Source organism: Cavia porcellus, unplaced genomic scaffold (genome assembly GCF_034190915.1).
Source record: "Cavia porcellus strain 051 isolate PalLab524CR breed Dunkin Hartley unplaced genomic scaffold, mCavPor4.1 scaffold_4, whole genome shotgun sequence".
Classification (NCBI taxonomy): domain Eukaryota; kingdom Metazoa; phylum Chordata; class Mammalia; order Rodentia; family Caviidae; genus Cavia; species Cavia porcellus.
Window position 1 is genome coordinate 115,954,068 of NW_026947487.1, and position 21,451 is coordinate 115,975,518.

Here is a 21,451-nt window from a genome sequence, read left to right on the forward strand (position 1 = left end):
GCGCCGGGCTCCTCTTGACCCTCCCGCCGGCTCCGCACTGCGGCGAGACGGCGCCGGCCTGGAGAACGCCGGGCCCGGCCGCCACCGCTCGGAGGTCCTTCAGGCTGCACGCCGCCAGGCCCGTCCCTCTGGGTCCCGCATCTGCACACGGTTGGGTAGCTTGTGCCACTTTGTTGTTTCTTTACGTGAAATAAGGTAACAGAGCGAAGCGGTGTGCGGACCCTGGCCCGGGGCTTCCCCTGCAGTTGCAGGTGTCAGGTGTTAAGAGACCGCAGTTTCTCCCGCCTCTCTGCTCGTGCACCTTGCGCCACAAATGCTTGGGACGCGACCTGTGGCTCAGTGTACAGATGAGACTGGTAACTCAGAACCAGAATGCCTTTTAAACCTGTGGCGTCTTAGAGCTTGGCCTGCCACGGCATGGTTGTGTTACTACTGCCTAAGACCGCTGTCTATCGTCTGCTTCAATTTTAGTGAGACGTTTAGCCTTTGTGTCTGTGAAACCCCTGAAAATCTTGTCTTGCTGGTGCAAATTAAATACTTTTTTTTAAAAAAAATTACTTTTACATTAAATTCTGAGTGACACTTCCAAATGACACAAGTGAGAAGACCTGGAGGTTGAATTGTAAAGCCCTTTGTAGCACTATGCTGGAGAGGCTAGAGCCTCTTTAATCTGGGTTTCAGGTTTGCAAGTGTATAAAAAGGAGGGGCTTGTGAAAGGGCATTTCTTCTCTCAGTTTCTGTTGTTATTGAGCTGCAGAGTCTTCCTTAGTATAGTTAAGTTTTCATGTAAGAGCTTAATTTTGGTAAAATTTACACACCACATTAAATGTAGATTTGTGCAGTCATCCCCACAATCTGCTCTTAGGTTTCAATCACCCCAAGAAGACCCTTGTGTTCTTTTGTGTTCGTTTGCAGTCAGTACCCATTTTCAGGCCCCATTAATCCACTTTGTCTCCCTAGAGTTGTGGTTTCTGAATATTTCATCTCTTCAGATGGGAAGTCATATGGTATGTGACCTTTTTTCACTTAAAGTCTTTTCAGCTACACGAAAACACTATAGCATGTATCAGTATTTCATTCCTTCCTATGACTGAATGATATTTTTTTGCATGGGTAGTCTACATTTTTTTATTCATACATATTTTTAGGGTATTTTGAGACAAGGTCTCTCTACAAAGGCCAAGCTGGCCTTGAACTTACTATGTAGCCCAGGCTGGCAAGGAACTCTCAGTGATCCTTGTGCCTCAGCCTCTTGAATGCTGTAATAACAGGCATAAGCCATCAAGACTGACATTCAGAACACTTTCTGTAAATTGTTATTTTATGCTGCAGTGTGTGAGAGCCATCAACAGCAGCTGTTCATTAGGGCCCCCTAAGTTTCTACTACATTCCCCAGGAGCTCCATACAATCACAAGTTTCTTGTTTCTGTGTAAAAGTGGAAGCTGTAATGCAGTTCCAGCAGGATCTTTGAATCACCTAGAAATAAGTGGATATCTGTTCTGGTCAGGAAATTTTATCGGGCCAGGGATTTAGCTCAGTGCCCTAAGCGCCTGCCTGGCAAGCATGAGGTTGAGTTTGATCCCAGGTACCAAAAAAAAAAAGAAAAAGAAAAAAGAAATTTTATCATTCCTTGCAAATTCATGTTTTTTGTATTTTCTGTCGTCCCAGGGTAGATAGTTCTTAGCCTGCCTTTTTATTTGCATGGCAGCCACCACAGGTGTCAGAAATAAGTAGAAAAACAAAACTAGGAAGACTGAAAGCAGGGGTGAACTGCACAGTTCCCATTAGTGTGTTTAGTGGGTCCTCTCTGTCTCCTCCTGTCTTGTCTTTCTGTCTGTCTGTCTCTGTCTCTTCTCTTTCTCCTTCTCTCCCCTCTCCCCCTTCCCTCCAATCCTAAGAACAGGATGTTTAACCTTCCTTATTCTGCTTTAGGTTACAGACAAAGATGGGAGACAGCATGGACACTTTCAGTGTTTTCCTTTGAGGCAGGTTGCAGTGATTAAAAAAGAAGCTGGTTTCTGTTTCCTTGTGGCCTAATCCATTTTGATGTGTTGCAGAAATCCATTAAGTAGATTTATTAATTTTGACAATGTTCTGTTTGCTTAAGCAAACCAATGTAAGATGTGGGAGGTAGGAAGTATGTCTTTGCCTACTGGAGCTGGCCTGTTCTAGATGGCCAAGGGATAAGAGAAGACTGCTCGGAGCCAAGAGCAAATACGGGAAAAAGGAGGCTGGAAGACGCTAGACAGGGGTGTTCTATTGACACATTGGGCTAAAGAATTTTTTTAAAAAAAATACAATACTCCCTGATGCACAGAATGTGCCAAAAGAAATAGTTAATCAGGCTGAAGAATACACCTTTATTTTAAGATAGTGTGTTCTGGCATTGCTTAATTGTTAGCTTGTTAAACAGTGGTAATACAGTCAGCTATGCAATTAGTTATGCAAGTGCTAGTTTTTCAGGCAGCTTTTAATTAAACTGGATACAATTCAGTCTTCAGGCTTACGGAAACTAGTTTATTAAGAAGCAAGGTATAACTGCATAGCTAAATGATTATCATGTGATACCAGTAATTTCCTCTTATCTGAATTACATTTTTAAAAATTTTTTTTTCCTTTTTATCGGTACCAGGAGTCTAATTCACAACTGCCTGCTTGCAAGGCAGGCGCTTATGCCGCTGAGCTAAATCCCCAGCCCCTTAAATTATTTTTAAGGAAACAATTTAAGATATATTTAAGTTACACCCAGGAATATATCTTTGTGATGTTCTTTCACTATGCAAGTTAAGAGTTTTTAGAACTGCAAGGAATGTTAGCAGCTGTCAGCTGGACCAGTTGGTTGTGCAAATAATTATTTCCTGTACTTTGTCTCTTTTTCTCACATCTTATTCCCGGTATATATCTTTTAAACTGTGTCTTTTAGTATTGGATGTCAAATTAATTTTTTATTATACCTGTATTAGATGTATAGGCATACTCATGGAAAATCCTTAGGTAGAAATAATATCTTTTAGGATATGGTTTTTCTGGGAAGACCACTTAGGTCTTCCACATAAAAAAGTTATAGAAATTAACTTGAATCCACACTTAGTGGGACTGGTAGCAGCCTAGGTAAGAGTTCTGAGAGTAAATGATAATATTAATGATAACCCTCTCTGTAATGAAACAGCTAGGAGTAGTGTTCTGAAAGGGTATTGTTTCTGCAGGTTGGTTGGTAGCTAGCCATAGATTTTTCTCCTTTCTTTATGTCTTCTTCTTCTTCTTTTTTTTTTCTTTTTCTTTTTTTGTGGTATGGCAGATTGAAACCAGAGCCTTTGCACTAAGGTATATCCCCAGCTCTTTTATCTTTTTATTTTGGGACAGTCTCAGTAAGTTGCCCAGGTAGGATTTGAGCATGTGATCATATTGCTTTAGTCACCCAGTGTAGTAGCTGGAATTACAGATGTGTGTCATCACATCTGGCTTACAGACAGATTTTTTTTTTTTTTTTTTAAGAATGATTCCTTAGAGATAGAGCTCATTTAAACTCACTTATGGACATAAAAAATAAACACACTTGAATTTTATGCCACTTACCAGAAATTTTGATTTTTTTTCTTTAAAATTTATTTTTTAAAGTGTGCAGGTTTCACTTTATTTTTTTTCTTCTTTTTGAAATAAAATAGATTTAAAAAATAAAATTTATTTTAAAGGCTTATTAAAGCATTTAAACAGCATGTTTAATTATAAAAGTAACATGCTCTTGGTAAAAATTTAATAAAATAGAATAAAGAAGAAAGTAATTATTTGTGATTATCCTGTTATCAGGTAAGACCACTGTTAACATTTTGATGTTTTTTTTCCTTGTGTACCACACATTATAAAAATTTGGATCATACTAACATTTTGATGTTTTTTTTCCTTGTGTACCACACATTATAAAAATTTGGATCATACTGCACACGAACTGCTTTATTTAATATTTCCTTGGCCTTTACTCATATTCCTATTGCTGATGTAACGGTGGCTTAAACCCACACGGATTTCCTGTCTAGAGGCCGAGACGGTCTAGAGGTCAGAAGTCCAGTCAGTCTGCCTGGGCAAAGTCAAGGCGCTGTCAGGGCCGGCTCCTTGTGAAGGCTCTGGGGAACAGCTCGCGTTGGGGTCCCTCAGTGTCCGGGGCTCCTCGCTCGGTGCCCTGCACCCATCATCATACCTCTGGCTGCCTGCCCTGGTGGGCTGCTGTGAACACTTCACCTACTGCGTAAGAAGGAAGCCCCAGGGCCCTGAGGGCAGCCATCCCTGCAGAGTGCCTTGTAAAGTCTGTCTAAAGTAATGTCCACAGTTTCTGGGGGTGAGCAATGGACATTTGGCGGACCATTGCTTAGCCCAGCACAGAAACAGTTTGAACTGGCTGCCTGGCATCTCCAGTGTGGAGGAACCGTAATCACTCTGCCTGCCCTGCTATTGCACGCTCAGATGGCTTTTAATTTTTCCTGATTACAACCTTAGTGCGTACCCTTGGACATAAATCATTGCATGCTTTCGGGTTCACACACATTGTAATGACTTCCTAGGGGAGATTGTAGGAAAGCAGGCTCCTTCAGTCCAAAGAGTCCCAGATTTCCTGAGTTCCTAGCCAGGGGCTGGGGAAGGCAAGTGCCTCACATTTACCATCTGCAGATAGGGAGCATATCAGTTTGTTGTGAGGATTAAATGAGTTAATGCATGCCAGTTACTTAGAATAACACCCACTCAGTAATAAATGTTCAGTAAATGCTTTTATTGTTTATTATTGGGTTTATTAGGCCAAAAGGTTTTTATACCCATTTTAAAGGGCATAATACATATGATCAATATCATTTTTTTTGGTACTGGGGATTGAACTCAGGACCTCACACTTGCCAGGCAGGCACTGTGCTGCTGAGCTATATCCCTGGCTTGTCATTCTAAAAGATTGTGGTTTTTTTCTTTTTTTTTTTTTTTACTTTTACAAGAGACATATGAGAATACTTATTGAGTTTGCTGAATTCTCAAATATGATTTATACTGCATATTGATTCAGTTATTTTCTGTCACAGTGTAAATCATAGAAACACTAAGGTTAATTTTAATGGAAATTTTCTTTAAGTCTCAGGAAATCCGTCAGTTTCTTAGCAGACCAATTCTACCTCTAGTTCCACATCCGTAGAATCAGCCAACCACTGCTTGGAAATATTTGGGCCAAAATTTGCGTCTGTAGTAAACATGCACTGACTTTCCCCTCATCCTTATTTGCTGAAAAGCACGGTGTAGCAGCTGTTTATGGAGCAGTTACCTATATTGAAGTAACCCAGTGATGATGTGCATTTTGTGTAAGCTCCTTGGGCACTGTGCCGCGTGGGGGTCCTGTGCAAAAGGTCCCGGTGACAGCTGGAGTATAGCTCTGTCCCATCTTTGGGATGTGTGGGGGTCATTCTGTGTAACAGAATATCCCTTGGGTATGTCGCTTCAGAGTTCCTCGTGGTTTAAATCCAGAGGAGCGTCTCCGGTGGGGACACTGCAGAAGCAGACCTTTTCCCTGTCTGTCCCGTCAGGCGGCCCCCATCTGAGTGTCCTTGGCTGGCTAGTTTGGATGGCAGGCTGAGCTTTCTCTGCTGCCAGCACTTTCTCCCTTTGTAAATGGCCTTCATTGGACCCAGGGGTGGGCATGAGTGGCTGGCCCTATGGGCCTGCGTCCGAGCCATTGTCACTGGCTTCTCCATCAGTGGCATTTTTGTTTTCTTCAAAGGAAACTTTTATTTTAAGGCCTTCTTGTGCAAGACCTGGGAAACTGTAGACATTTCAGGATCTGTCGTCTTAATTTTGAGGCACGGATCCTTCACAGTAGTATCTTCTCAGAGCCTGGTTTCCTCAGCTTTAGGAACATAAGCAGCTCAACTAGACCCGAATAAAGCAGGGAGGGGGTTGGTGTAATTTTCAGCCGTGCCATTTGTTCCCATGGGACTTTTGTACTTGAAGGTGCCTTCCTTCTTCCCTTTTTTTTGCTAGGGGCACAGAGACAAGAGTAGGCTGGCGTGAACAGACTGGGTGTAGTGCATTCTGGGGCCAGGCCTGTTGTGCCCCAGGGTGCTTCTTTCCTGGGGCACAGGAGGAATCAGTGACCTTTTAATCACCAGCCAGTGAGTGGTGTCTTTCGGTGGCCTACCCTTCTATAACCAAAGTCTGGATTTGATTTTTCTTTTGATCTTCCTTGCCCTCTGCCTGTTGCATGCCCGCCAAAGAAAAGGACCTGGATTGCCTGGGATTCTGCCCTTGGCCCTGCTGCTCAACTCCAATGCTCATCCTACACGTCAGGTGTTCATAACCTGAGCTGGCTTCCCTGCGGTCTTCTCCTCTAGTCAGAGACATGCACCAGGGGCTCAGGGGGGCCCGAGGCTTGGTGTGACCTTCAGTCCTCCTTACTGGGCCTCCCACTCTGGTCGTCAGCAGTCTATCCAGTCTGCCTTCCTGTCTCCATAGTCTGCTCCGGCCAGCGTCCCTGTCCTTAGGTTATTAAGTGTGTGGGCCTTCTGGTTGACCCCCATGTCTGTCTGTGCCTCTTTCTCACAGAAATCCCGTGAGCAGGCTTGTCCCCCTTCTGCTCGGTGCCAGCTCATGCTTTCCCTTCTCTTTCAAAATAAAGCCGAAGTCCTCTCTGGCCTGCAAGGCCCTCCCTGGTCCGGTTTGCCCTTACCTGTCTCATCTGCGGTCCTTTCCACGCTGGGCTCCACCACACTGGCTCCATTGCTCTTCCTCACACACACTAGGTGCGTCCATGCCCCAGGGCTTTTGCACTTTCCCCACTGCAAATGCTCTTTCCCCAGAGAACATGGCAGCTTCCCCTTCCTTCAGGCTTTTCCGCAAAAGTTCCCTTCTAAGAGCCTTTTGTGGCGCTCCAGCTACGCACCCAGCTGTCTCCGTTTACCTTTTCTCCTTTCCAAACTTCGCGATCATCACTGGCCAGGTGCTACATGTTTTTGCTTAGCTCATTTGTTTCCCTGTGGCTACAGTGGACGGTAATCCCACGCGCTCCGAGATTGCCGTGGTTTTGCTCCATGCTCTGTCTCTGCTGCCTGGAACAGTGCCAACCTGGAGCTGCTTAGCACTCTCACCCGGTGTCACCCGTGTCTCCTTCTGAGCCCACGAGATTCACTCCCTGCGCGGAGCTGTCTGCATTCTCATTGTTTAGCGGCTGTCCTGCTGGTACCTGGTGCCTGCTTGAGTGCCCTGCAGGCAGACAGCTCTCCCGCTCCCTCTGGTTAGCCCGGTGACCTGGCTCGGGTGCTGCACTCCTCCTCCCGCACTGCTGTGCTAGAAGCTCTGTCCCCCTCCCCACCTCCGAGGGGACTGGCAGTCTCATGCAGCTTGCCTGACACTGCCCTTCCCCACCTGCGGCACTTCCCTGCATTCTGTGCTGGTGGTTGGACCTGGGGGCTGTGTCCCTGACTTGGGTGTCTGCCCTGTAGCACCTAGCAGTGTGAAACTGTGAGACTGTCCTGTGATGTCGCCTTCCTGGTATTCCATTTTCCAAAAGCCTAGTTTGTATTTTTATGTGTGGAGGACTGCTCTATGGACGTTTTTCGTTTGAAAACCTCCAGATCATTGATTTCGATCTCTTTCTTTTAAAGTCAGGCTTCCACCTAATATTAGGGAATATCAAATACTGGTCCTCCCTGTCACGAAGACCGCAGCATGATAGAAGTCCACCGTTGCTACCTATGAGTGACTTTCTGAAACAGGTCCAGTTAAAGTGGACTGGACCCAGTTAAGTCTCAGATCTTCTCCCAGTTTGCTCAAGAATACTTGTATTATACGTAGCTCCCATAGGTCACAGTCTTCAGCTTCAGGCAGAAGACTTTTAGATCTTTTTTATCATTTTTCAAAAAATTGAGAGGCCCCTTTAAATCTTTCAAAATTGTATTCATTTGCTATAACATGAGAACCACTATCACTAGTGACTGGCTTTATCTTCTTTGGCCAGCAGTCTTTAGTTGTGCTGTGTATGTGCTTTATGAAATTAGATTTTTGCATACTCCATTGTGGAAAGTATCAAGCTTGACCCAGAAAGTCTGGGTGATGGCTGTGAAGTGTGTTGGGGTGTCAGTGTCTGCTGCTGCTTCCCTGCGGGCTTTCCGCTGTGGGCTTTGTTCTCCTTGTCTTTCTGTAGTGATTGACATCTCACGCTCTTCCTGCTGAGACAGCCAGAACTGAGGGAAGGGTCCCCTCGTCTCGTCTCGTGGGGTCGGTCCCGCCAGCCTGGATCTCCAGCACCAATCTTAGAGCTAGGCCTGTATTCCTGGACCTTGTATTGTTACAGCAACAAGGTCCCCACCTGTTAAATGTTAAAAACTCCTGTACATGATTCATTCTCTCGGCGCTTTCTCTTGTTGTCCTGTTTGCAGAAGTACACGGGGACAGTTGCAGAAACCAGAATCTCTTCGTTGCTCTGAAGCGCCAGTTTCTGCCAAAGCGATGATTTGAACAAGACGCTCCCCAGGAAGGTGGCTGGCTCCTTGCTCTGGGTGCTTTCTTGTTGTACAAGGCCTGTCTTCCTTCAGTGTCTCCCTCCTTGCTGGACTAATCTCTGGGATGATCAGTGCAAAATTGGTTTTTCTGGTCATGCTACAACCACCATTGTTTTCTTTTTTTGTCTTTTTTTTCATTTTTATCGGTACCAGGGATTGAACTCACGACCACACACTTCCAAGGAAGGCACTTACGCCGCTGAGCTAAATCCCCAGCCCCGCCACCATTGTTTTCTACAGCTGTTCTTTATTGCATTTTGAATAATGACTTTTTCTGCATTTCAGATAATTTGAAAGATATCTGTGCCCATGAATAATTTCGTACTCAAAATAACATTTTCCTTCAGCAGCAGCTTGCTTTACTAATTGTCCTCTTATTACTTCCAGTAAAGAGATAACGTCATTTTATAATACATTTGGAAGCTTAAGTTTGAGGCTTCTTGTAAAATAAATTTAATGACAGTAAAAGTAATTTTACATACTTTTCATAGAATGGCAGAAAGTATTTTAGTATCTGAGTAATTTTTTTTTTGTCTTTTTCGTTTTATCAGTACCAGGGATCAAACTCACGACTGCCTGCTTGCAAGGCAGGTGCTTATGCCGCTGAGCTAAATCCCCAGACCCCAGTATCTGAGTAATTTTAATGCAGTGTGTCTGCACTAAGCTTTTGCCTAAAAAGTTAATGAAGTTTGTGGGAAATTAGGGTGCTGGCCGGGGAAGTGCCCTAGCGATGAGGAGCTGCAGGGGGCAGGAATGGGGGGTCTGAAGGACGACTCAGCATGGCATCGCGGTTCCTCCTGTGGATGCTCGGGGCCAGCGTGTTCATATTCCCAGTGTGTTACACAGTCATTCTTGGTTCCTGCCATTTTTCTCATTTACTTTTATCCTTTTTTATTTTTACAGCTTTTAAAACTTTTTGTGTGAAACCAGCAAGAAATAAGTGAATAAAAATGAAACAATGAGATGTTTCATTGTTATGTTACATGTTTATCTTTTAATTAGAAGCTCTTTTTGCCCTTTTATCCAAATTATAAATAGAACTAAATCACACCTGGTGTGGCAGTGCTACAGGTGTCTGAGTAAGTTGTTTTGTGTCTCACAGATCGGCTCACAGAGCAAGTATTCGGCTCCAGTGGACTGGCTTCTGTGGTGCAGATGGAGTCCAGGACGCAGTTGGGTCGGCCGGAATGAGAGCGGCCTCATGTCCAAGATGGAGAAGAAGCGAAGAAAGAAATGAAACCCTCTCTTGGGCCAAGCCACAAAAGGCCATGGGACTTCACTTTTATTTACGTTGGACAAGACTGTGAAACAGCTGATCAGTAATGTTTCAGCTCTTAGCCGGAACAAAAATTCACTTCTAACCAAGGAAGACAAAAGTGTGATTTGAATTTATGTGGTTTTTATGACCATATTCACCTATTACCATGAAGCTTGTCAACATCTGGCTGCTTCTGCTAGTGGTTTTGTTGTGTGGGAAGAAACATCTGGGTGACAGACTGGAAAAGAAATCTTTTGAAAAGGCCCCGTGCCCTGGCTGTTCTCACCTGACTTTAAAGGTGGAGTTCTCCTCAACAGTTGTGGAATACGGTAATCATCAGTCCTGTTAGAGGGTATCTCGCCCTGTTGTTTTCAAACTTAGTAGAAGTATCAGCTTTTGCTGGGGGACTTGTCTTTCTCTAATACATTTTAAAGGGGATGAGCAGGCAGAAGCTGGGTGTCAGCTTTGCTTAAGTGTGTTTCCCAGGTTGTTAGCTTGTGTGAAAGAAGGAAATTGACCTGCAGTCTGATTCCATGGATCATGTGCCATTGCAGCTGGGCGGTTTGGAGGTGCTGCATGTTTGTTCAAAAGTTCAGGTGACCAGATGAGAATTACTAAGAAAACAGCCTGGTTTTGTCTCCTGCACAATTCTGGTTTTGTTTTCGGTAAAATTAACCAAATGTGCAGTTCTCTGAATTTCTCTGCTGTTTGAAAAACTGCATTTCTTTAATGCATGTTCAAATACTCATAGATACTGGCTTTTAAAAATATCACAAGTGGGATGTGGGAGATACTTGATAAGCATATAAGTACCCACCTCCCTCCTCCAAAAAAATCCACAGGTATCTGGTTTTGAATGATGTATTCTGTGTTATGAGGGGATCCATATAAAACAAAATGTTTAAAAATGTTAAAATAGGGGCCAAGAGATTTAGTTCAGCAGCATAAGCACCTGCCTGGCAAGCACGAGGTCATGAGTTTGATCCCCACTACCAAAAAAAAAAAAAAAAAAAAAAAAGGAATATTTAAATAAATGTTAAAATAACTTAAAAATTCAGCAAACTGCTATGCTAGACATTTAAATTAGTCTGTTTTTGCTCTTTATTTTACTCTGAATTTACTGGTGAAATTTCATATATATGAATTCTTACTTTTATTTATGGTCATTGATTTCAGAATATATTGTGGCTTTCAATGGATACTTCACAGCCAAAGCTAGAAATTCATTTATTTCAAGCGCTCTGAAGAGCAGTGAAGTAGACAATTGGAGAATTATACCTCGGAACAATCCATCCAGTGACTACCCTAGCGACTTTGAGGTGATTCAGATAAAAGAAAAGCAGAAAGTGGGCCTGCTGACACTCGAAGATCACCCAAACATCAAGCGGGTGACGCCCCAGCGGAAGGTCTTCCGCTCCCTGAAGTTCGCAGAGTGTGAGTATCGTGACCCCTGGCCAGACTGTGCCCTGTGTGTGCAGTTTGACCGGGAGGAGAACGCGCTGCCGAAGGCTGAAGGTATCAGTCCAGGGAAGTCCTGGGCCCCTTCATCGGCTCCACCAGTTGTGAACATCTTCCTGGCAGGCACTTCATTTTGTTCTAGAGGAGGTTCGCTGTTGTAGGAGAGCTCGGAGGGTCTTCAGCAGAAGGCAGTAGGGTCTCTGTTTCTTTTGGAGTCATTTCCAAGGTTCACGTTGAAGACTAAAGGAGGTGCAGAGCCTTTTCTATGCTGGAGGGGAAAGACCTCATGCTTGCATTTTGTTCTCAGTATGGCAGCATACAGGTTGGTTTGTTTTTGTCATGTTGTATATTGAACTCAGGGCCTTTGCATGAAGCTACATTCCAGCACTTTTTTATTTTTTGAGATAAAGTCTTGCTAAGTTGCCCAAGCTTGGTTTCAATCCTCTTGCCTCAGCCTTCCGTGGTGCTGGGATTATAAGCATGTGCCACCATGCCTGGCAGGGTTTTTATTTTTAAGTCGTTCTTGTGAAAAGATACTTGCTTTGGGTTTCATTTTGTTTCTCCTCAGCCTTCAGACCGTGAAGAGCCATACGTGTCTCAGCTGGGCTTGTGTACACTGCCAGCCTGCAGCTGTGAGGCGGAAGGAGTTGGTGCTCCCTTCTCAGCCCTGGCTTTGGCTCTCCTGCCCCGTTTCCATCCGGGGAGTGAAGAGAGGGTTTATCCTTAGGTAATGAGTTGCCTGCTCATTACAGGGCACCTTACAGAGCATGTGTGTTACCAAAGGAAAAGCTTCCTGTGTATGTATCAGAAGCCTGTTAACACATTGCTAGCTGTGTTGTTTACTCTGCGTTTTCACTAGAAGGAAAAGAGAGAATTGGGCTCTTCCTCCTGTGGCCACCCTCAGACTGGGCCTGAGAGCAGCTCAGGTTTTGTGTGAGAAAGCCAGTTCTTGAGTCAGTTGTAGACTTCTGAGATTGATTTCTTCAGAGCCTTTTGTACTAGTCCAGATGTTTTGAATTACTTTTCTCTGTAAAAAGCAGTAGTCCCTAATGTGAAGCAGGAAGAGAAAAACAACTCCAGCTTGGTATAATTAGCCAAACGTGCCACAGCTTCGTTTTTATTTTTACTTTGTTTCATTCATTTTAGAGAGCTCTAGAAAGTTGTAGGAGACATGGAAAAGCCTAATTTTAGTACAAGAATCCTGGAGCATTCTGGTGGGGATTCCCTTCTGTACCATCTCCACTGTGTTAGTCACATGCTATGCCTGGCACCTGGTAAGGAAACTTGCTGCGTCCCCAAGTGCCTGTTACTCCTACGGTTAGCCAGGAGCTGAGCGGTCAGCTGCTTTCCATCACCAATCACTGCTGTTCCTTGTCCCTAGTACGGAGGGGCTGCCCACCTCACTGGGGTCTCATGAAGCGAAAATGAAGTGACGCATGGGAAGACGGCTTGGCAGAGGGTTCTGGTTGTTGGAAGTAATGCTCAATAGAGCTGCTTTTTACAGCTCTTGTTGGAAGAAGGTTTTGCTGTACTTGAGGCTGAAACCTGTCTCATGCGTGTTTTGTCCTGGGGTCCTAACACATAGTAGCTAACCCAGTTTCTGCAAGACAGCACTGAACGATCGTAAGAAGGCGCCTGTCTGTCCAGAGACGAGCCTGGTGTCTTGTGCAGTCGCTTCTCCTCTCAGAGCTATGCTAGTTCCTTCAGCGGTTACTCACGACATGGTTCATGGCTCTTGCCATTTTCTTTGTTTTTCTTTGACTACTGCTCAGTCTTTCTACATTGTTCTTAAAGAGTGAGGGCTAGACTGATATAAAACCTCAAGTGTAGTCCTGTCCTCTCAAGGCGAAGCGGTGCGGACCCCTCCCTGTCCCAGACATCCTTAATTGGTAACTCCAAGGTCATCCCTGCCCAGTGGGCCCGTGCAGAACCGTTTCCGTTGGACTGTACAAACAGTTACCTCATGGAATTGACAGGAGTGGATTGTCCGGGTCCCTGTACCTTCAGGAATGCAGTCTGATAAGCCTGGAAGAAAGATGAGAGCAGTTTGTTTTTGAGACAGAAGTGCAGTAGCATAGATTACTCTTAAAACCGACACAGGTGTGGTTTGTTCTTCATTATAACGCGGACTTGGAAAGGTAAACCTCTTGCAGTATTTGTTTCACACACGCCTTGCCCCACTCCTTTCATTGTAAAGAGATTTACAGATAATAAAATGTATCCTTTTAGTAGTTTGGCAAGTCCGGGCAAAAGCAGAGTCAGGTATCCAATCAAATTAAGATACAGAAGAGTTCCCTCACCTTGCCTCCTGGTCATTCTGTGTTTGCTGGAAGGTGAAATTCTAGTAGGTAAGAATATTGAGCAGCATACAGTTTTTAAAAGGTTCTGTTGATGTTTGTCCAGAGATATGTTGGGTACAGAACACAGCTTTTTCCTGTCCCAGAAGTACTGTACAGTAAAGCCTCATGATCAGGTGATGGCCAGTTTTTTAGCTTTTTTTTTTTTTCCTTCCTTCTTTTGGCTTAGTGAGAATAAGCTTACTGATTAAAAAAAATTAAGGTTTTCTTTTATTTTAATAATGATTGCTTTATCTTTACAGATTATTTTTTCAGTCTATCTTTACTGCAACTTACTTTGAAAAGTCTCAATAAAGAACCATTTGAGAGTAATAAGGCAATTAAGTAATGTCTCATCATTACAATTTTATTGAGAAAATCCTTTTTAAAAGAGTGCTGAGTGTGGTGGTACATGCCTGTAATCCCAGCACTTGGGAGGCAGAGGCAGGAAGATTGCTGTGAGTTTGAGGCTAGCTAGCTTGGGCTACGTAGTAAGTTTAAGGCCAGCTACACTACAAAGCAAGAACCTGTGTCAAAACAGTAAAGGGAACAAAGCAGAGAGTGCCACTTCCCTCCAACAGAACCCTAAGGTACGCATCACGTTTGCAGGGTCGTGGCTTTGCCACAGGACAGGGTGTATGCCTCTTCTCTCTGGTTCTGATCATCCTCCTCCTCGACTCTAGCTGACGCTCTCATACCCTGCAATGAAACCCGGTGGAGCCAGAAGTGGCAGTCGTCACGTCCACTGCGAAGAGCCAGTTTGTCCTTGGGCTCGGGCTTCTGGCACGCTACAGGACGGCATTCGAGCAGGCGGCTGCTGAGAGCCATTCCACGCCAGGTTGCCCAGACACTGCAGGCGGACGTGCTGTGGCAGATGGGATACACAGGTGAGTGCAGTCCACCGAGACATGTGGAAAGGCCAGTGTCAGTGAGGCCCTCTCGGGGTACCTGGGGCCACAGCCCTGCCACCTGAGGGTTGAGTAGTGAAGTACCCATCTTTAACTTCGGATGTGTGGGGCTTCTGTTTCTGTTATTTCTAGTTGTCACCAAATGAGTCTCATGTTTGTTACCATTTTTGAGGTTAGAAGGGATATATTGTGGAGCGTTTCTTTTCTGGACACAAACACCAACAAGCATGGCACTGCTTGCAGCCTGAGGTGGTGGGCAGCACCGCTGAGACCTGTAACTTCACAGAAGAGAGATCACAGGTGGAGATGGTCACCTGGATGCAGTTTCACGGCAGTTTGCTTGTCTTTTGGGTTTGTGCCCTGTCTGTGGAGTGACTAGGTGACTATCACACTTGCTAGTCATCTGTTTCAGAACAAGCAGCAGTGCTAATGACAGTGTCTTGTAAAATAAAACTCAACAGCCAGTGAAGGTTTTTCTTTTTTAACTCACCCATCGTGGCAGAACATTGCTGTTTTAACCAATGTGAAAACTTCTAAGTTAAGTAGAAGCCTCTAGCTGCTGTTGGCTGGGTGTCTGACCCTCCCCCAGGCCGTAGAGGCCCCTTTCCTGTGATTCCTCAGCCTCTCTGGCCCTTACCAGGTCTCAGGTGCTTGGACTGCTTTTAATACCTGGCCAGTTGACCTTTTATTAAAATAATTGGTTCTTTCTGGATTTTTCTTTTTAGAGTGAGGACTTCTTTACAAAACAAGTTCTTTAATTAGAAATGCATTTTTTACTCTTCCCAAATCGGTTTTATGTTTTTAAAAGTGGCAATAATTTTAGTAGGTATCATAGCATATTGATTATATAACATAAGAGTATTGATGTGTGAAGGACTCTCAAAGCTGAAACCCATTGCCTTCGTTCATTACATAGCTGTTTAGTAAGACAAGTGTCTCGTGTGGTCTTTCAGATGTTTTCTGAACTGATGAGCCAGTCATATATCACACGAGTGAGATGCCTTTGGGCCAATCTGTGACAGGACGCGCGTGGAAAACGGCGCCTCGGGGTGGCTCCCTGGGATGTGATGAGTTCTTCACAGGCTCTTCCACAGTTTGTCGTTCCTGTGAGCAGCACGGAGTAGAAGGCTGTCCTTGTCAGGAGCAGGAATGGTTCCCCCTGCTGGTCCCACGCCCTGCTCCTCGGCCATGTGCTTTGGGGGTCTTTGCAGGAGCTCTGGGGAGGAGCGTGGGAGGGTGGCCCCTGGAGTGAGCTACCAGAACGGGAAGATCACAACCCCAGAGCAGGAGAAGCCCACTCAGGTGGGCAGCAGAGGTCCATTCCTGAGCCTGTGACAGCTGTGGGCTGCAGAGAGGTGTTGCTTGTCCTCGTGTGACAGCAGAAGGCGGCATCACCCCGCTTGTGTCCTCCTTCAGTCTCGGCCCAGCTCTCGGTCCCTGGAGCCCCTGACTTGACCTGACCTGACCTGACCTGACCTCTCGCGAACAGGCTGTGGTTTGTGTATTTTGTAGACAGGAGTTTAGAAAGATGCATTTTTTTTTTTTTTTAATTAAAGCAAAACAGAAAAAAGGGTAGAAATCATACAGAATTTAAAAAAATAACATTAAGATATCATCATTAGTTGACGTATTAAAAAATAAACAATGACAGCACAAACTATTCTAGTTCTCCTCCTGGCCCTCACCGCGGCACTCACCAAGAGGGCGGGTGAATAAGCTGCCTGAGTCCCACCATGGCCGGATCTCGCAGCACAAACTATCCTGAATAAATAAGACTCACATTTGTAAATACCGTATTGTCTTTCTAGTGTAAAAAATAAATAAAAGCTGAAAGAGTAGTAAGATCCAAAATGTATAATAGATATTGTAATAATGAAAAGGAAATAAAGTGCTCAAAAGGAAAGAACAACTTGTGGGTGTACACATTTAACTGTAACTGTATGTATGTTTAAGTGTGCAGGATTGAAAGATGAATTCTTAACCATGGTTTAAATTCTTTAAAAAAATAAGGTGCTAATGTCCGAGTTGCTGTTTTTGACACTGGTCTGAGCGAGAAGCATCCCCACTTCAAGAATGTGAAGGAGAGAACCAACTGGACCAACGAACGGACCCTGGACGATGGTGGGTCCCAGTCCAGAGTGTCTCCCGCTGTTGCTGTGCCTGTGTTGGGACAGCTTTCCTGGAGCTCAGAGGGTGGGAGGAAGCAGGGCTGCGCAGGGCAAGGGGTGCCGGTGAGGAGAGAGTGGTGGCCCACCTGGTGGTGACTCCCACTCAGGCCGCAGAGGCCACGTGTTGGAGGGTTGGGTTTTGTGGCACGAGTGTCAACCATGTCTCACAGGCCTCTTTCTTTGTGGACATAGGGCTGGGCCACGGCACGTTTGTGGCAGGTGTGATCGCCAGTATGAGGGAGTGCCAAGGATTTGCTCCTGATGCGGAACTTCATATCTTCAGGGTCTTCACCAACAATCAGGTATGTGTTTGGGGGCTCCGGAAACCTGTGGCGTCAGTACCGAGGTGTGAAAACTGAAGCAGAAGGACCTGTCTGGAGCTTTGCCCGCCTGGGAGGCTGAGCTGTCTGTGGCTCAGCATGCGCTGCACCTCACCATTGTCCCTGTGCCTTCAGGGGTGGGGGGCAAGGCCTTCTCCCGCTCCCCTTCCAGCCCCCCTCGAACCCCAGCTTCCCAGGCCTCCGTGTTCAGAGGTGGTGTTTTTAAAGCTCTCCTCTCGGGAGCCTGAGGCGCCTGCCTGACAGAGTAGGTCCATGTGCAGGTCACCCCCGCCAGGTGCTTCCAGGCCGGTCAGGCTGTGTCATTGGCCTCTGTCCCAGCATGGTGTTGGGATTGGACTCATACGCCGGGTTCTCTCCTCTTCATTTGAAAAGTTCATTTGAAAAGTGTACCACTGTCTCTTTACTTTTAAAATACAGTTCTTGAGTAGGTGATACGTAGCCCAGAAATATTAAAAGGCAGCACAGTGAAGACCCCCTTCTCATCTAGCAGCTGTGCATGTGGAGTGTTCTTAATTTCTTTTGTATCTGCAGTGATATCCTTTTCGTAAACTTAATTTTTCCATGATTCAGGTCACAAGCTGAATTAAGAACTGTATAAACAAACACAAGTCTGTACCCTTTCAGAGCTTTTAGAAACGACTGTCAGTCGCTTTACTACTTCTCTTTCCACTATAAATTAATTTTGTGTTTTTTAAAATGCAACTAAATGATGATCCAAAGGTAATTTAACTTACCCTGCCATTCGTCCTTCAGACTCTTTAGGGTTAAAGAATATTGAACCAAATCATTAAACTGGTCAGAAATGCTTGACTAGGGCAGTGCCTTACAGAGGGTGCCTCCTTCCAGAAAAGGGGCCACGGGAGGTGGGCTGTCATCCGGAGGGCATGCTGGCTCAGAGCTGCCCGCCTGTGTCACGCAGTCCCACTTCCTTGGGTCCAGCCTCAGGGACTTCAGGTTTCTGGGTATAGTACTGGACATTTTGGAGCTTTGTTTGTACTTGGGATTTATTCCTGTTGTTAATGTCAAAAAAGATACTAAGAGGAATACTTCATACTTTGGAAAGTCTGCGTTCTTCTCTTCGAGAAAAAAAAAGTGTTGGGTGGGGAACAGAGCTCAGTGAGACCCGGGTTTGATCCTTAGTCCTGAAAACAGAATAACAGAAACCAAAAATGATTATAACGCCTTGAGGCTTTCGCTGGAACAGTAAGGGGCTGCTTTATTTAACTAGGTATCTTACACGTCTTGGTTTTTGGACGCCTTCAACTATGCCATCTTAAAAAAGATCGACGTGCTGAACCTCAGCATCGGCGGCCCCGACTTCATGGATCATCCCTTTGTTGACAAGGTTGGTTGAGTCACCACACAGGGGTATTGTATTTGGATGGCAGCGCCTGCTCTTCTGCATCTCAGCTTTCTGTCATTTCCAGTGTGCCTGTGGCTTCTCACCCAGGTGGTCACAGCTTTGTGAGAGCAGATGGTTAATGACTTGGACTCTAGTGACTCACGTGTCATAAATCCAGCAGGTTAGGGACTTCAGAAGTAGGGGTTGGCCAAGGCACCTGGTGCCTTGTTAATTGTTTGTTACCTAAAGCTGCAGCTTCGCTTTCTTGACAATGGCTGGGAGCTGGGGTCTCCCTGGGCACTGCACAGCCCTGCCCCTAGGTGTTACCATCTTTGAGTACTCTGCTCACCAGAGAGGCCGCTGTAGTGGCCAGTGCTGCCTTGGAGGGGCTTCCCTTCCTTTTCAGGACTATTGGTAGAAGTCATGGGACTTGGGAGATAAGTACAGTTTGCTTAAAGCCGTATACTTTGATTCAGTAAATGTTTGTTACTTTTGCAGGTATGGGAATTAACAGCTAACAACGTAATCATGGTCTCTGCTATTGGCAACGATGGGCCTCTTTATGGGTAAGCAACCCCAGCTGAGACCACCCCTGAAGCTTGGAGACTTAGTGCTAATCTGTTTGAATGTCTGTCTGTGAGTGCTTGTTTATATCTGTGTAAAACTTTGTTATGAAAGTTTTCAACATTGAAAAGATAGATGTGTAATGAGCTCCTGAGTACTCACCACGGCTGTAGCAGTTATCAGAGCAAGCGCAGCCTGCTGTCCAGTTCTTTTCCTCACCTTGCTATAGTCCCTGAGTTAGAATCTTACAATTTTTATTCTCGTTGCTTTTTTTCATTACAAATTAATCAGGAAAGTGAATCTGTCAGCAAAGGATTTTGAGTATCTATGTCCAGAACGACGGGGGGAGGGAGGAGAGAGGGCAGCATGGGAGGTGTTCCGCCTGCCAGGATGGATCAGATGCAGACACGGAACTGGGAGGGAGCCAGGGTGCTGCTCTTGGTGGGGTCACAGACGGTGTGTTCAGTTAGGAGAGCAGTCACAAGTCACTGGCCTTCGGGCCGGTTGCCATTGGTTGAAGCAGCCTAGGAGGTGAAATGTCCCCCCGAAACAGCCAGCAGGCTTGGTCTGGTTTGAGAGCCCAAGTCTGGCTGCTTGCTGCTCTGATTTTGATGCTGCAGAGGCTGTGCATATTTCTTGTGTCCCCTCTTTTGGAGGAGGATGTTGGTCACTGTCGTGTACTGTGTAGTGAGGATGGATGCAGTTCAGTGTTGTAACAAAATATCTGAGGTACCTGAGAGGAGAGAGACAGTGATGGAGGGTGTATGTGCACCTGTGCCATGGCATAGAGGAGGAGCAGTGAATGTCCGCATTGTCCCTGGGGTGTGTGCTTTTGGCCACGATGTCCTGGGGACTGCTGGGGAGGGCAGGCCGCCCGAAGGCGCAGCAGTCGGACAGCGTGAGGCTCAACTGTGTGAAGCTGATGTTTATAGCCCAGAACAAGTGGGTGTCAGCAGGGACGTGGTTCCGGTCTAGTCAGCATTTAACGCTGCCCTCCTGAGTGAGGTCCTGGCGCCCGCTGTGCTGTGGCCCCTCAGTACATGTTGTGATGGGTAAAAAAAGGCACCACCGATGTACCTCACTGGTGGCTCTTCTGTGCAGTACACCGTTCCCGGGCCTCAGGTTGCAGTGGCAGCAGGGCTGCAGCTGCCCTTTCTTTACTGCCCAGCCTCTAGGTGCTAAGCGCTGCAGGGACTGACGGGGTGAGGAGGCAGGAGGGTGGTGATCTCTTCTGACTTCAGTGGGTGGTTCTCTCGTGACTTACCGCATCTTTGCTCCTGGCACGGGTGGCAGTTTGTGTGCTGCTTGCATCAGCTGGTAGAAAACGATTCTGGTTTCCCAGAAGGGCCGCCTGGTAACAGTGCTGGTAGTAAGAGAGCTCAGAAGCAGGACAGGTGCTGGCCTGCTGTGGTTCAGAGTTGCTGGGTGCAGTCACACGCTCAAGGACCTTGTTGCTGGTGTCTCTTAGGCCACGTGGACTCAGTAGTGGTTGACAAATTGTTTGAGAGTACAGTATGTTGTTTTCAATAGCAGAGCTATTGATTGTGTGTCTACAAAAAAGTTAGAAATACAATCTTGTGCCAAGCTTGGCGGTGCAGTCCTGTAATCCTAGTCCTCAGGAGGCTGAAGCAGGAGGATTGCTATTCAAGGATTACAGCCTGGATGACAAAGTGAGTTCAAGTCCAGTTTGAGCTGCCTGGCAAGACTCTCCCTGTGTCAACAAAACAAAACAAAACAAAAAAGAAATGCAGTCTCATATCTGATTAGTTCCTACATTCAAATCAGTTTCATCTTGACCTGAAATGTTTTGTGTAATTCTCTTCACTGTAGCTTCTTTGCAGATCAAGTGTATTTGCACAGGGACAGTGGCCTGGTTTTCCTGTCTGTGTCCCTCCCTCAGGCACTCGGGGTTGTGGAGTAAGGGCAGCGGTTCTCACTGGCTTCTGAGAACCTGGGACGCACTGCAGGAGGTCCATTGGAAGTTTCCTCTTCTGGCAGTAGCCCTACAGATGTGCGCATGTGGTGTCTTGCGAGATTCTGTGATGTGGTTGAAGAGGCAGAAGAACGCACTCGGGCTGACTGAAAAGCGTGTGGGATGTGTACCTAGGCAGTGCGTTGCGGAGTGTGAACTCCCGCAAGTGCAGCGCCAGGGACGCCGGGGAGCCCGGAGCGGGGCCCGCTGCCCGGGTGGCTGCTGCTGCGGAGGAGAAAGCAGCGCTGTCTGTTCCTGGTGAGAGCAGGGAAGCTGGCAGCAGCGTCGAGGTGGCGGGAAACATCGCATTTGATAGGCAGCTGTCAGCAGCAGCAGCAATCTCTTCAAGCTGAATAAGCCTTGTCATGGAAGGCCCTTTAGGAAAGCCTTAGATTTTTCTGAGAGTGTTTGCCCTTATTTGAATTATTCACTTTAAATTATGTCTCCCCTCCCCCTTTTGTGTGTCTCAATTTAGCACTCTGAATAACCCTGCTGATCAGATGGATGTGATTGGAGTGGGTGGCATTGACTTTGAAGATAACATCGCCCGCTTTTCCTCCAGGGGAATGACCACCTGG

General features: G+C 46.0%; 1 protein-coding gene across 2 annotated transcripts in view; it reads left to right on the forward strand.

Annotated features, from left to right (window-relative positions):
* Mbtps1 (membrane bound transcription factor peptidase, site 1) overlaps positions 1 to 21,451 on the forward strand; it is a 49,324-nt gene that overhangs the window by 254 nt on the left and 27,619 nt on the right. Inside the window, exons 1-9 of one of the 2 annotated variants that reach the window (XM_013158841.3) lie at positions 3 to 150; positions 9,629 to 10,113; positions 10,961 to 11,218; positions 14,262 to 14,465; positions 16,497 to 16,607; positions 16,847 to 16,956; positions 18,224 to 18,340; positions 18,836 to 18,903; positions 21,349 to 21,451. In XM_013158841.3, the coding sequence (XP_013014295.1) occupies positions 9,951 to 10,113; positions 10,961 to 11,218; positions 14,262 to 14,465; positions 16,497 to 16,607; positions 16,847 to 16,956; positions 18,224 to 18,340; positions 18,836 to 18,903; positions 21,349 to 21,451 (1,134 nt within the window). In that variant the 5' untranslated portion in view covers positions 3 to 150; positions 9,629 to 9,950. Of the gene's footprint in view, positions 1 to 2; positions 151 to 9,628; positions 10,114 to 10,960; positions 11,219 to 14,261; positions 14,466 to 16,496; positions 16,608 to 16,846; positions 16,957 to 18,223; positions 18,341 to 18,835; positions 18,904 to 21,348 lie in introns of those variants that run through there. The other variant, XM_003461960.5, reaches the window with a different exon arrangement.